This window comes from Peromyscus maniculatus, chromosome 10, assembly GCF_049852395.1.
Source record: "Peromyscus maniculatus bairdii isolate BWxNUB_F1_BW_parent chromosome 10, HU_Pman_BW_mat_3.1, whole genome shotgun sequence".
NCBI lineage: Eukaryota > Metazoa > Chordata > Mammalia > Rodentia > Cricetidae > Peromyscus > Peromyscus maniculatus.
Window position 1 is genome coordinate 100,408,180 of NC_134861.1, and position 15,732 is coordinate 100,423,911.

Here is a 15,732-nt window from a genome sequence, read left to right on the forward strand (position 1 = left end):
TGTCTTAGGATTACTATTGCTATGATGGAACACCAAGGCCTAAAGCAACTCATGCAATGTTGTAGAATATTTGTTTAACTGTGAAGATGTGTTGCATTTGTTTAACTATGTAAAGATGTGTTGTAGGCGGAGTTTTCCTGTCCTGACCACCTGTTCCCAAATAACAGGCAGCCGCTTCCCAAATAACTGACTCAGAGATTTAATATAAATTATAAATGCTCGGCCGATAGTTCAGGCTTGTTACTAGCTAACTCTTACACTTAAATTAACTCATATTTCTTATCTGTGCTTTGCCATGTGGCTCATGGCTTGTTACCTCATTTTCTACATGTCCTGCTTCCTCAGTGACTGGCTGGTGTCTCTGACTTCTTCATCCTTCAGCCCATCATTCTCAGTTTGGCTTTCCTGCCTAATTTTATCTTGTTCGGCTATTGGTCAGTCAGCTTGTTTATTAAACCAATCATAGCAATATATAGTCACAGAATGTACAGAAGCATTATTCCACAGCAGTGTGTTGCTGTTTTACCTTGCCTGCCTAAGGCACCTGATTGGTCTAATGGAAAGCCAAATGGCCAATAGTAAGGGAGGAGGTATAGGCAGGTCTTCGGGGCAGGGAGAGTAAATAGGGTGAGGAAGAAAAAGAGACACCAGGGAGACACCAGGGGCCAGCCAGCCAGACATGGAGGAAGCAGGAAAGTAGGACATACAGAATGAAAGAAAGGTAAAAAGCCTAAAGGGAAAATGTAGATGAATAGAAACAGGTTGAATTAAGTTAAAAGAGCTAGTGGGACAAGCCTAAGCTAAGGCTGAGCATTCATAATTAATAAGTCTCTTTGTCTTTATTTGGGAGCTGGTTGGCGGCCCAAAGAAAATTCCAGCTACAATGGGGCAGAGGGTTTATTTGTTTATCTGGCTGACATAGCACTAGTCACATGACATTGGGGGAAGCCAAGGCAGGAACACAAACCTGCAGGGAGCGTGGAGGCAGGAGCTGATACAGAGGGGCTGCTTGTTCCCCGTGGCGTGCTCAGCCTGCTTTCTTACAGAACCCAGGACCACCAGCCTACAGTGGACTGGGCCCTCCCCTCATCAGCCACTAATTAAGAAAATGCCTTACAGCTGGATCTTAGGAGGCGTTTTCTCAGTTGAGTTTCCCTTCTCTCAGATGACTCTAGCTGTGTCAGGCTGACGAAAAACTATCCAGGACACATGGGGATGGATGAGGGCATGATCAGAAAAGTAGATGTGTGGAAACAGCCCATAGCTGAGAGTTGTGAGTAACCAGTGCAGTCGTGGTTTTTTTACCACACAAGGAGGGCCACTTATTTTCTCGAACAATGTTAAAGTAATGTGGCAGCTGTGACTTGATTTCAGTGAGCAGAAGGCAGGGGGACTGGGACAGTTGAGATGCTGGGGAACACCCTGCTTCGATTGGCTGAGGGACAAAAGGGAAAATCACCTCCAAAAGACTCTCTGATTCTTAAGTTTTGGTCTTAGGAATCGCTAAGCTGCAGGTGGTGCCAGGAATGGCAGATGCCAGCTTCATCTGTGCGCCTTCTCACATGCAGAACTCGGGGTGATGGGAAGGACTGCCATACTCAGCAGTGACCCCTTAACAGGACTGTGAGCCACCCCGGAGTGCCCCCTGGGTCTGCACTGAGCCGAGGGTCACACTTACCTCGTGATTGTAGCTCGTCAGTGCTGTGAGCACCGCAGAGGGAAGCACTTTTAAATTGGCAACCTTGTAATGTCAAAATTCAATTAAGTCCCAGTTTCATCCGGACATTTAGCTTGAATTCATTGAAATTCATTGAGCTGGGTTTTTTGTGGGGGTTGTTGGTGCTGTTGTTGGTCTTATTATTTTTTTATTGTTTTGTTTAGGCCTTTAAATAAGGTTGTATTTGGTGCCTTGATTTCTCTGTAGTGTGCTCCTCAGCCTTTATATTTCTTTTTGCATCACCTGTTTATTTGGTGTTTAAAAGGCACTAGATTTTATTAAGTTGAGGAAGGAACTCAGGAGTGGACACTTGCCCAGTATGCATGAAGCCCTAGGTTCAGTCTCTCGAGCTACAAAACTTCTTTAAAAAAGACGGCGTCTCTTTAGTCGCTTCAGGGGTTCTGTGGGTTCTTTTCTGTCCTCATGGATTTGCTGACTGTCATGTTTGTCCTTCTTTGTATTTGCCTTATTTTTTCTTTGAACCTAGTCTTGAACTCGCTGGGTAGCCAAAGATGACCTTGAACTTCTGTTGTGTGACAAAACATTCTGGGGAGACACAATACATACATCTCACCCCCAGATAGGGAGCCCATGACAGACCAAAATCCAAACATCACAAGTCCAACATTGTGAACCATGAGTTTTGAGGGGTTCCTTATAGGAATATGGCTGAAGGGTTACTTACAGGAGCAGAAATAACTTAAAGATAGCTACATCACCAAAGCCCATCCCAGTGTGGGTCGCCGCTCACAAAAGCTGGGAACCTGGAGCTTACTGCACAGCTGTTGTGACCTGTTGGCGATCTGATTTAAGGAGCTTCCCTCCAGGTGGAATGTTTCCACCTCAGGAAACTGCTACACTACAACTTCTGATCTTCCTGCCTCCACCTCCTGAGTGTTGGCTTTGAGGGCATGCGCCGCCACACCTGGGGATTGAACCCAGGGCTTTGAGCATGCTAGGCAGGCTCTACCAGCTGAGCTATATCCCCAGCCCTGTATCAGCCCTTTGAAGAGCTCTTCCCTTTCCAATACTCATGATGGTCAAATGTGACTTCTGACAATGTATAACCAAGTTGTTCATGGAATTAGGTGTAACTTACTTGATTTGTACAAGGGCTGAGAGGTGGCTCAGTGGTGAAGACCATTTTGCTGCTCCCAACCAACCAATTTGTTTGGTTCCCAACAGCTGCATGGCAGCTCACTGTCTATAACTCCAACTCTGCCTCTTCTGACGCCTACTTCTGCCATCTCCAGGCACTACACACACACACACACACACACACACACACACACACACGGTGCACAAACATTCATGCCCAGTGTGGTGGCACCTTTAATCCCAGTTTTGGACTTTTGTGAGTTCAAGGCCAGCCAGCGATATATGCTAAGACCGTATTAAAAAAAAAAGAAAAGAAAAGAAAGAAAAGAAAAGAGAAAGAAAGAAAGAAAGAAAGAAAGAAAGAAAGAAAGAAAGAAAGAAAGAAAGAAAGAAAGAAAGAAAGAAAGGTCATAGTACAACATAATTGCTGTCTCAGAAGTTAGGTTGATAGGATAAGAATTGCAACGTAGCGGTGGCGCAGGCCTTTAGTCCCAACACTCAGGAGGCAGAGGCAGGTGGATCTCTGAGTTTGAGGCCAGCCTGGGTTACAGAGCAAGTTCTCAGATAGGCTCCAAAGCTATACAGAGAAACCCTGTCTTGGAAAAACACAAAAAACAAACAAACAAAAAAGAATTGCAACATAGTCTCTGCCTTCAAGGAGCTGGTGGATCAGTTAGGAACTCAGCTTAAACACGTGCTCAGTAAAACGTTTAGGTAACAGTGCTGACAGACAGTAAGAAAAGAACAGTCTGATTAGCTGGAGCTGACGGTGACTGGGGGTTAGCGAGAAGAGAGTGGTTTGCTTTTGCTCACATTGGTCAAAGGAAACTGGACAGGAACTCTGCATGGAAGTTGAACTTAATTCTGAAAATGAGTAAATTTTAGGTACAAAACAAAACACCAAATCCAATTTTTTTGCATGTGTTTTACAGTACTTTGCCCTTTAATTTTTTCCTTAAGGAAAGAAAATCTGCATATGGATTACTTCTCTAATTGCGTTTCCTATGCAGTCAGTTATAGTAAACCCTTGGACATGTTTGGTATGTCAGTTGCCTTCAGCGTCCTCTCTCTGTGTTTTGTTCCAGGCCTCCTGATTTTCAGCTGCTGAAGGAAGGACAAAGGTTGGTTGGAATCAGTTTGACCTGAGTGGGCCAGGTGGCGTGAGCCCCTGGACTTCCTGTGCAGCGTGGCACAAAGAGACGTGTGACATGTTCAGCGCTCTCTTTTGTGAGGGAAAGATGATTTGTTTGATCTGTCTGATTTATCGTACAGCTGTCCCGCTGAGGAGGTCTAATTGAACCTGTTGAAACAGACACAAACACAGTCTCCATCGCATGCTGTCCCTTTGTTGGTGACGTTGTGACCATTACATTTGAGAAAGGGTTTTATGATCTTATAGGATTTTAAAATATGAATGTGTTACTTAATTATTTGAAAGAATATCTAAAGTAGTAATATAAATGCAGGGTGTGGGCTTTTGTTTTTCCTAACCCCACCTCATAGCTCTTCTTAGTGTTTGCTCAACTGCAGCCATCTCTCAGAACAGATCCTTTCAACTCTCAGATTAAATGTCCCTGGTTGTCAGTCACCCCCTTAGTCACAAGGTATCCAGCACAAATAAGAGACAGTTTTTACTGATGGGCACCCCATGGCTTTACCCTAGTATGAAATGGAGGTGCCTTAAAACCTCAAAAGGGCCGGGCGGTGGTGGCGCACGCCTTTAATCCCAGCACTCGGGAGGCAGAGCCAGGCGGATCTCTGTGAGTTCGAGGCCAGCCTGGACTACCAAGTGAGTCCCAGGAAAGGCGCAAAGCTACACAGAGAAACCCTGTCTCAAAAAAAAAAAAAAAAAAAAAAAAACCTCAAAAGAAAGAATGAGTTATAAAAACCATGAAAGTTTCAGTCTGAATTTTTTAGATTTGTTTCATTTTTTATATGTGTAAGTGTTTGCCCAGGGGGTTCAGAAGAGGGCATTGGATTCCCTGGAACTGGAGTTATGGGCGTCGTGAGCCACCACGTGGGTCCTGGGAGTCAAAACCTAGTCCTCTGTAAGAACAAGTGGTCTTGACCACTGAGGCATCTTTCCAGCCTGCTTTCTAGTTTCCTGACGTTGTACTTTCTTTTCTTCGTATCCAGCAGTCACTTGCCTGGAGATGCAGGTTAAAATCTGGTTAGAAACTGTATGTGATACTGAGGATTTTGGTCCTCTCCTGCATTCCCACCAGGACTGCCTTCAGCTCTCAGCTGCCTGAGCTCTTTCCTTCCCAGGTGTGCACCTCCGCCCACACGTTCTCAGCCAATAGGAAAGCGCGCCACATGCTTGAGCTCAGCAGCTCACTTGTTTGCTTCCTGTTTGTGTTTGCTCCTCGTCAGAGGGACAGCTGGTCTGTAGGTTTGCATTCTGCTGTAACCCCTGAGTCTTCAATTTTAAGTATCTTTCATTGAATAATGTTGATGTACCAACTTCATTTTCTGTTATGACATTTGTATTTTTCATTCCATGAAGTTTTCTGTATTTGGTCATCCAGAACTAGAAAATATTTTTCTTTTTTTCAAGCAAAAATCAAAAATCATTGAACAGGATAGTGTCTTTAAAGTGTTATGATGGTGGTTTGCTGTACTACTTGAAGAACTGCAACATAGGCCTGGGCGGTGGTGGCGCACGCCTTTAATCCCAGCACTCGGGAGGCAGAGGCAGGCAGATCTCTGTGAGTTCAAGGCCAGCCTGGTCTGCCGAGCGAGATCCAGGACAGGCGCTAAAGCTACACGGAGAAACCTTGTTTGGGGGGGAAAAAAAAAAAGAATTGCAATGTAGCCAGGCAGTGGTGGTGAATACCTTTAATCCCAGCACTCGGGAGGCAGAGCCAGGTGGATCTCTGTGAGTTCAAGGCCAGCCTGGTCTACAAAACGAGTTCCAGGACAGCCAGGGCTATACAGAGAAACCCCATCTTGAAAAACAAAAAAATTATAAAATGGTTAGAAATAGGCAAAGGAAATCTGGAAAAGAATTGTATCAAACGTGTTAGAGATGGAGAAATTAAAGCCTTCTGAAGTTCATGTGTCAGAGAGAGAGTGTATGTAAGTAAAGCTGTGCCTAAGGATTGGAAATTGCAGAATGTAACTGGGAAATGCTTCCTCTTCCCATTGTAATTTTTTGATTGTCTTTCCTTGTACAGTGGCCGTTCTGGAGAAGTCGTACAGTTCTTCAGTGAGGCCATCACAGCAGCAGATATTGACAGTCCTGGTGCTTCTGAAGCGCAGTGTGAACCGCTGGCTTCCAGCACCGGGAGCGATCCCGCCAGTGATGATGAGCAAGGCTTTGTTTCTTCGCTCCTGCCAGGAAACAGACCCAAGGCGGCTGATACGGGACCACGGCTGCACAGAGAGAGCGGCATAGAGAAGAAGAAAGCTGGTCAGAAGGTGAACTCCACACACAGAGAGCAGACGGTGGCAGATGTCGCCGCGCAGTTGGGTAACTGCAGACTGGGCAGCCAGGAGAAAGCAGCTGCCTGGGAACTTCCTTCAAAGACAGAAAGTACTCAGATTTCTTCACCTGGCCCTCCGTGTGAAAGACCACACACTTCATCAGTTTCTGACGGTAGACACAGTGTGTCAGAAGTCACCCTTGTAGGTATAAGCAAGAAAAGCGCTGAGCACTTCAGGAGCAAATTTGCCAAATCTGCCCAGGGTTCCGGCTCAGCCTCTGGCTCAGTGCAGGTGTGTCCCGAGGCTGCAAAGACGAACTTGCTTTGCGCTCTAAAGGACACTTTGACTGAATGGAAGACGGAGGAAACATTGAAGTTTCTGTATGGCCCAGATCATGCCTCTGTCTGCCTGAAACCGTCATCAGCCCCTGTACCTGATGAGGAATTGGATGAAGATGACATAAGCTGTGACCCAGGTGGCACTGGTCCTGCCCTGAGCCAGCCTCGGAACAACCTGGGTGAGACACTACCCTCCGGAGGCTCAGACACAGCCAGTAAGCCACTGCCCAGTTACGAGAGTTTGAAAAAAGAAACCGAAATGCTGAATCTGAGGGTCAGGGAGTTCTATAGAGGACGCTATTTTTTAAATGACGAAACTACCAAGTCGCAGCACCCAGAAGAGGTATGTCTGCTGATGAAATTTTTAGGCTGCTCACATTCGGAGAACTCAGCAGAGCAGATCTGGGAGCAGGCCTCGTGCTGTTTGCAGTAGGATACACTGATTGCTTAGACAGTTAAATGCTTCTCGGGGTAATGTTCGGTTCACGTGTCCATTTGAAATGTTGCAGATGTGGCTGGGGAGATGGCTCGTGGGAGAAGGTGCTGGTGTCCTAAGCCTGAGGAGCTGAGTTCAGATTCCTGGCACTCATAAACTCTAGGCACAGTGGTGTGCATCTGATACCCACTGCCAGGCAAGGGGAAGGGCAAAGACAGGGATTCCGGAGCTCTCTGCTCAGCCTGTCTAGAAGAAACATCTCCAAGTTCATAGAGACTGTGAAAACTAAGGTGGAGAAACGTAATAGAGGAAGACACACAGCATTGACCCCTAGCCTCACAAGCCCCGAATGCATGCACACACATGTAGAAAACATAGCTCACAGACACAAAAGATGAAAATACTGTAGTAAAGGGATTTACTGGGAAGTCATGAATCTAGAGATCCACGCCCATCTGCCAGCTTTTTAAAAACATAGTTCTTGAGTCTGCTTATCTGTGAATGGGACTTTCAGTAGTTCCCATGGTTCATCTGTTCAGAGTGTGACGTCATAACTGTATAAAGCCATTATACATAAGGGCTCAGTGCACACTGCTGAGATGTAGGAAGGACTTTGTAATATTCCCAGTGCGTGTTTTTGGTTCATATGTGCTGTCTGGGAGTCATGTAGATGGAGAGAAGAGTGGAAAATAGTCTTAATTTAGCATAAAACTCTGTTATTAAAAGAGTTGTAAGTGATGTTGCCCTGAGATTAAAAACACACTTGGAGATTTGGGGAGGGAAGGTAGAAATAGAAAAAATATAGAAATTTCTTGGATCTTTACAAAACTTTTGCCCAGCCCCTCACCATGCTTGAAATCACAGCAGTATTAGCGTCCAAAACTTGCATTAAGCTCGGAGGAACACTGGTCCCTTCCAGAGAGCTGTGTGAGCGCTGGCGTCCCTTTCAGCTTTACACGAAGAAGCCTCTTACAAAGGAAAAGCCAGTGTCTGAGGTCTGGCTCCGTTGTAGAGCATTTTACAGCTTTTTCGTTGGCATTCAGTAGCAAGTGTACAGATTGTTGAATGTTTACAGTGAGCACCCCGTGACATCACTGCCCACACCAGGAAGTGCTTCCTTACAAGGAAACCGGTGTCTGCTCCTGACCACTGCCTCTTCCAGATTTACTGTTATATGATAGAGATTACTTTTGCCAATTTGAACAGTCTATATTCTTTACTGTCCAATTTGCTTGATAGAATACTGTTTGATTTAGTTTGGTTTTTACACATTTGTGGTGTTGTCCCTGTAGTTCATTTTTTCATCACTGAGGAGTATGCCATTGCGTAAGTAGTGTAGCCCCTGAGTCCCCAGGGCTTTGTCCCACGAGCTCTGAGCTGCCTTTTGTGTCTCTTCACCTTGAATAGAAACCAACAATCTAAGAAAAGTCCATCCAGGTCTGGCCTTGCAAGACTAAGCTAGCATCGCTGGTGGGCTGGGCTGCATCACTGGAAAGCCCCCAGCACTGGGTGATGATTACTAAGGCTGCCCAACACCAGCCAGCCTCCTACGAACTCCTTCACGCTCTAGCACCAAGACCACATTCAGCCGGGAGCCCGAGGGATAAGTGGTGGCCGGAATCTCTGGTCTAGGCCTTCTGTGAGGAAATGTTCACAGTCCCTGGTCACTGTCAGGGGCCCAGCTGCCATGACTGCCAGCCCCAGGTCTGTGCTTCATGGTGGACACTGCTTGTGAAGTCCCCTGGGAGAATGTGGCCCTGCTGCTCACGGCCTGATGAGTGTTTTTAAGTGCGGTGCCACTTCGTTCTGGAATGTTTGTTGGCTCTTTCAAATAGTTCCAGCTGCCTGCTAGCATTTCCAAATGTCGTTTTTCTTTGATGATGTTAACTTTCTATAGTTTATACAGTATATCATTTAACAGTAATATAATTTCATTATCTGAATCCCTGAGAGTTTGACTTTGATGGGCTAATGATCCTGATTTTTATTATATTGTCTTATTTTATTAGATATCAAACATTGTATATTAAAATGTTGCAAACTGAACTTAGTGATTGATACATGCCTGTAACCCAGTGTTTGGAAGGCTAAGGCAGGAGGATCGTGAGTTTGAGCCGGTCTGATGCACACAGGAGACCCTAGCCTGGGGTGCAGGCTGTTGTTATCCTCAGATGGATCTGTTCCGTTCTCTTAAGATTGCCAGCAGCCCCACATCACCATAACCCAGTCAGGAGCGGGGGTGACGAGTCACAGCAACAGTCCTCAAGAGCCTGCCCCTCCTGTTCTGTCTCACTCCTGGAGTGTGCTCCTTCCAAGTCTTGACCTCCATTTGGGGAGCCTTACCCATGACCCTTCTTTTTTGGCATGCCCTGACCTGTCATTTCTGTTAGAAAAACTCTGCTTAGGTTTCTGTTAGGGGAAAAAAAAATGCCTCTTCCAGGATTAGCCCGTGCACTCTCCTGAGTTACCTCTCCATGGTCTCAATCCAGATTCTTTCCTACGTTGTTAGTTCTGTGATGCTTTCAAACACAGGAGAACTGGGTTTATTCTGTTTTCTTTTCCTTTCAACTTTCTCATTCCTAGTTCATTTGAATGATCTTTTCTAAAAACAGGACTTTCCCACAAGTTCTAGTAATTGGTGATGTTAATCCTTAAATGTACATTTATATCGAGTTTAGCATTTTACAGAGACACCTACCCTCAAAAGTGGGCTGATGGACCAGGCCAGCTCCTCAGCCTGGTAATGACTAAGCTGATGCTCAGGTTTAAATGTTTTAATTCTTAACTCTGTTTCCATACTAGAGGAGTGAACTTTTCTGTTTAATGTTAATTGCTGCACTCATCAAAAGAAAAAAATACCAGTTTATTTTTCTGTTTGTTTCATTTAAGAATGTGTTTCAGCGTGGTCCCAGCTTCCCACTGATTGATTCAAGTTCCCAGAACCAGATTAGAAGACGGATTGTTCTTGAAAAATTGAGCAAAGTGTAAGTATGGATGCGTCCCCCTGACTTAGTAAGAGGTTTAAATTAACTGGATGTTTTCATGAGTTGGTAATTTATAAATTTTTTAAAGATGATATGAAAAGCTTACATGAATTTCCTCATTTGAAAAATTCCCATTTTAACATTGTATCTTTTCAGACATTTTTTCAGTACTAAATTCTTTTTGTAGACGACACAAGGATATCATAAAGGGGGAAACTGAGATTGTAGAGTAGAAAAACCAAATACCCCACGTCTTCCTCAGCCAGCAGAGAGAGAGCTGTTAAAGCACGCTTAGCTGTGGTGAACGGTCACATCACTGGACGATGCCACAGCCCCTCTGCATACTCACAGCCCACTTCACCCTCAAGAACATGAGTTTCAGTCAGTTCAACGTGCACCTTGGCTTGAAGCGTCCTGTAATGGAAAGTATTGTTCTTAAAATTAGCCCAGTTACAAATAACACTTAAAAAGTGTTCTTGTTTCTGTCTTTAAAACAAAAAAGTTTCCAAATCTTTTTTCCAAAGGTATAAGATTGAACTTTTAAACCTGCATTGCCTTCTTTTAGCAAGAAAACATGAAATGTATCAATCACCATTTAAGGAGTTGAAAATACAGAGAAGTCTTAGTTTGGTAGTATTTTGAAAAGAAGAAAAACATTTTCTGGAAGCATAATATTTTTGAGCAGCCAAGATGTAAAATATTCCTGGTGATAAAATGGGAAGTACAACTATTTTACTTTAAAAATACATATTTTTAAGCCACACCTGAAATCCTCTTTGATTGGGATCTTTGGTTGATTGGTTTGTTGGTTTGATTTGCGTTCTGTTGGAAACAGCCTCACTATAGTCGGCCTGAAATTCACTATGTAGACCAAGCTAGCATCTAACTCCCAGAGATCTTCTTGCCTTGGTCTCTGCCTTGGTATATGTGGGTGCTGGGGTTAAGGAAGTGCCACCATGCCTGACATGGCATTGTGTCTTGGTTTGGTTCAATCTAAAAAAAATTGACCACAAAGAAGATCTATTCTTAGTTTTTACCTTTGAATGAATGTTTAAATTAATATTTATTGAGCATGTCCATATGTTGGGTTCTGTATATGTGTCTTTAATTCTGCCCTGTGTGTGTGGTATATGTGTATATTCAGACTCTACGTATGTGTTCATATGCATGCAGGTCCATGTATGTGGGAATGGAGGCCAGAAGCCAACCTCTGATATTATTTCCAAGGAGCCCTCCACCTTGCTTCTGAGCCGGGATCTCACTGGGACCTGGGGCTTCCTGACAGGCTACAGTGGCTGGCCATTGAGGCCCAGGATAGACCTGTCTCCTCCACAGGTCCTCACGCTTGGGTGGGAGACGTGTTACTGACAGAGCCATCTTTCCAGCCCTGTTTTTTTTTTTTTTTTTTTCTTATACTAATCTTTATGCTTCTATCTGTGAAATAATTCAGCATAAATCACCACCTATCTGATACAGTACAAGACAGTATCAAACTTTGGCTATTTGAGTTTTGAGTACTGGGATAGATTATCATTTCAAGTACATAGTTAGAGGACAGGAATTTCATGGGAAATAATTTCCTAGCTGTTTGAGCTAATGAAAGTGATGGATGAGTGCTGAGCCCTAAACAAAACATTTATACAACACCCACCCACACACACACACCCCAGGCTGAGGGGGTATTGTGGAAGAGGAGGCAGAAAGACTCTAAGAGCCAGAGGATTGGGAGAAAGGCTTTGAAATGCCAGTTTTCTGGGCTGACCTTTTTTGTTTTATAAACACCAGAAAAAAGTAATGGCTAGGTATGGTGCTGTTATTGTAATTGTATAAAAAATATGTTTGTATTTGGAGATATGAGTAAAAATAAGGGTCCAGTGACACGATGTCAAGATTTGCTTTAAAGTACTTCTGGGGTAGAACAAGGGACAGAAAACGAGGCAAACAGCAGACTCTGGAATGGTGGGGTCTGAGCCGGGCGCCCTGCGTGCCTATGGCCCGGCCTCGGGAAGGGAAGCAGCAGGATGAGGAGTTGAAGGCTGTCTTCAACTACATAGAAAGTTTGAGGGCAGGCTGGACACATCTCTGTGTGCTTCTTTCGTATGGTGTGTATGTTCACTCCTGTTTGAGGGCAGGCTAGACACCTCTCCATGTGCTGTGTATGGTGTACATATTCATTCCTTTGCTTTCCTGCTATAAAAAAAAACTACTCTAAGAAGGAATGGAATATATTTTGTGTATAATAAGCATCGTGTATTTTTGTTTCAAATGTGTTATGTGGCATATGCATTTTTTGCCCACATTTACCATTTTACATTTCCAATAACATTAATCTGTACTGTTTTAAAGGTTTTTTAAGTGGATTACTAAATGTATCTATCATATAAATCACCTACTGATAGGCTTATCTTCATCACTAAAATATTTCTATAGGCATCTTCTTGTATTTGTTGGGATAGTGTTTATATGATTATTTAGAGGATAATGCTTTCATAGTAAACTATGGAATTAAAGGTGATGACAGGTTGCTCTTCAGGTAAGAAAACCAGGGACAGAAAGAGGTAGATGCAGGAGCCAGGGTGGTTTTGCGTCACAGGGCTCTACACTCAGTAGCACAGACGCAGAGCTGGAGTTAGGATAACGCTCCTTTGACCTCTCCCCAGTCATAATGCAGCGTAACTTTCACGTCCGCCTCCTGTCACGGTGGTCATGGAAACCCCAGAGGCAGGCATGCCCGCCCAAGTGTCTCTACACAGTAATGAAGTTCTAGCTTTAAATAATGTGTGGTTTTGTTTGTTTGTTTTTTCTTTTCAGATTGCCTGGACTTTTGGGTCCTCTTCAGATTACAATAGGCGATATTTACTCTGAACTTAAAAACCTTGTTCAGACTTTCAGGTTAGTGTTAATGTTGTAATTTCTTCCTTCTCTGTTATTTTGACCATACTGACTCTTGCACAGTCCATGGGTAGGCCAAGACGGGAAAGTACGAGCTTTGTCTTTGTGGACCCACATTGTAAACTCAGTGCTGTTTCCTCCTCCCCTAAACACTCCTTGTTGTTTTCTATTGAATACAACTCCTTATTGGCTCAAATTTTGACATAGTTTACTTTGGATAGCTTGCTTATAAAGTAAACTGCATTTAGGGGGGAAATGACAGGATAGAGAGATGACTGTCCATAGAATGCCAGCCTCGGAAGCTCAGTCCTGTCTTAGGGTTTCTATCACCACGACCATGGCAGCTCCTATGAAGGAAAACATTTCATTGGGGCTGGCTTACAGTTAGTTCAGAGGTTCAGTCCATTTTGTAAACATGGCAATAAACATGGCAGCATGCAGGCAGACATGGTGCTGGAGAGGTAGCTGAGAGTTCTGCATCTGGATCTGCAGGCAGATGTGGTGCTGGAGAGAGAGCTGACAGTTCTGCATCTGGATCTGCAGGCAGACATGGTGCTGGAGAGGTAGCTGGGAGCTCTGCATCTGGATCTGCAGGCAGACGTGGTACAGGAGAGGTAGCTGAGAGTTCTGCATCCCCATCTGCAGGCAGCAGAAGGGCTGTCCCCCTAGGCCTAGCTTGAGCATGTAGGACCTCGAAGCCCACCTCCACAGTGACGCGCTTCTTTAACAAGGCCACACCTCCTCCAACAAGGCCACACCTCCTAACAGTGACATTCTCTGTGGTCCAGGCATTCAAACACATGAGTCTGTGGGGGCCATTCCTAGTCAAACCACCACAAGTCTCCAAAAGCCATGTTAAAAAAATAAATGAAAAGCTAGCATTGTCGTGTGTGCTAATAATCCCAGCATTGAGGAGGTGGAGACAGGCCCTTTGGCCTTCTGGCCAACCAGCCTAGGCTACTTGGCAAGTTCTAGGCCAGAGGGAGACCCTGACTTAGAAATGGTGGATGACACCTGAGGCACTAAGCCCATATCCTCCGACCTCCCCACACATATGTACACACACGAAAGGAACATTGTATCTGTGACACAAAGCTGCTAACAGATTGAGTGAAATTATAGATGTGAACCGGATGAGCAGCTCTGTGGTAAGCCTGTGGTACACAAGCAGCATGCTGAGCCTCAGGGAGGGCCTCACCTGTGAGAACATAAGGGGAGCCCAGGGAGTAATGGAACGCTGAATTGTGCGAAGACACTTGAGTACTGAGAACTGCAAAGACGGAGAATGGAGAGTTTGCGCCTTGGAAAGTGGAGCAGTTGAGAGTTTTCTGATTGATAAAACGTGCATATGAGAACAGTCTGACTGGGGTGTCCATAGTTGAAAGTGAATGTTTAAAAATAAACCTAAGTATTGTGATTTATTGATTGTCATGATTGTCAGCTGTCTCAGAGACAATACAGCTTAAAGATCATTGATCATAAAACTTCAGGAGTGCTAGAATGGTCTTCAGATTGGCACAGGCCTTTTGAAGACTGAGTGCTTTGTGAAAAAAAAAAGGGGCCCAGACCAAATATTACAAAACTTGATTTTTTTGGTATCCCTGTTCATAATGGAAACAGACGCTTTCCATCTTATGTCTCTACGAGAACCATGCATCTAAAAGGGAAAAAAGAACTTTATATAGTGATGGTAAACTTTGGCTGGAGGTCCACAGTGGGGAAACACTGAAATCGAGGATTTGTTCTGACTTCTCCAGGAGTGAATGTCAGAGGGACACACTTTCCCTGGTTCCTTCAGGCAGTGGGTATCTCACTGTTCTGAGTGAACGGGTGATGTCACTTCAGCAGAGCTCTAGGAACAAGTCCTCTCAGAGGGGGCTTCTAGAACACTCACCTAGCGTGAGTGAAACTTTCAGTTTTGTTGTCTGTGGCCCTGCTATATCGGGGTCAGCCCTGCATGTCAAGGTCGGCACTGCTGGGTCAGGGTTATCACTCTATTCGACCGTATCTTCAATGAACTTTAGGAAAGGACCACAAAGGTAGTTCTGAGAGATTGTGGCAGGAAGTTGACTCGCAGGTGGGGAGGATGCCATTTCAGGAACACTCTCATGAAGAGCTGGTGTGAGTCTGCTGTGTGGCCTGGGAGTGTGGTTCGGTGGTAGAGTGTGCGGTTGGCATGCATGAGGCCCAAGTTTGACCTCTTAGAGCACACAAAAGCCCTTAAGTCATTTGAATTGTATTACAGTTTCCATTCCCTGAGCTGGCAGCTTTCCTGTGTCCAGTCCAAGCCTGTCTGGTTTCCTCACACACAGAACAAAGGAACAGCTGGAACAGCTGGGACATACTTGAGTACTTCCAAGGGTATTAGGTTGAGAACAGTCATCTCACCAACACTTAAAAACCCAAAGAGCCTAAAGGGATTACTGTAGAAGATTCTGTAAGAATCTACTACGTAACTTCCGTTACCCATCAAGTGTCATTCTTCTGACCCTGAGCTAGCCAGGACAGGAGACACAAGGCTCTTCAGTCCTAACGCACAGACTGCAGATACGTGGAGACTTTGTCCAGTGCAGTGCATAAACCTATTTGGTCACTTTCCTGTCAGCTCTAGTTTGCAACCAGATCCCTTCCGATTATTTTTTCATTATTCACAATAATCTGAAGACGATGAAATGATGCTATTGACTTCAAAATTGTCCACATTAGTAGGGGTGGTAGGAAATATGGGGCTGTGAAAGTGAAGCATGCTTGGCCGGGAGTTGGTTGTTGTCAGAATAGTAAGAAGTACACCCTACCAAGACACTGTTTACTTCTTGGCTTGTTTTCACAGATGCCTTTATT

The 15,732-nt window shown here is 44.5% G+C and overlaps 1 protein-coding gene across 7 annotated transcripts in view; it reads left to right on the forward strand.

The window, feature by feature from the left end:
• The window catches only part of Rpap2 (RNA polymerase II associated protein 2), a 75,141-nt gene that overhangs the window by 20,371 nt on the left and 39,038 nt on the right, over window positions 1–15,732 (forward strand). For 6 of the 7 annotated variants that reach the window (XM_042257802.2, XM_006985824.4, XM_042257799.2 and 3 more), the window contains 4 exons: window positions 3,901–3,936; window positions 5,992–6,922; window positions 9,905–9,999; window positions 12,811–12,891. In XM_042257802.2, coding sequence (XP_042113736.2) covers window positions 3,901–3,936; window positions 5,992–6,922; window positions 9,905–9,999; window positions 12,811–12,891 — 1,143 coding nt within the window. The remainder of the gene's footprint in view (window positions 1–3,900; window positions 3,937–5,991; window positions 6,923–9,904; window positions 10,000–12,810; window positions 12,892–15,732) is intronic. The other variant, XM_076546936.1, reaches the window with a different exon arrangement.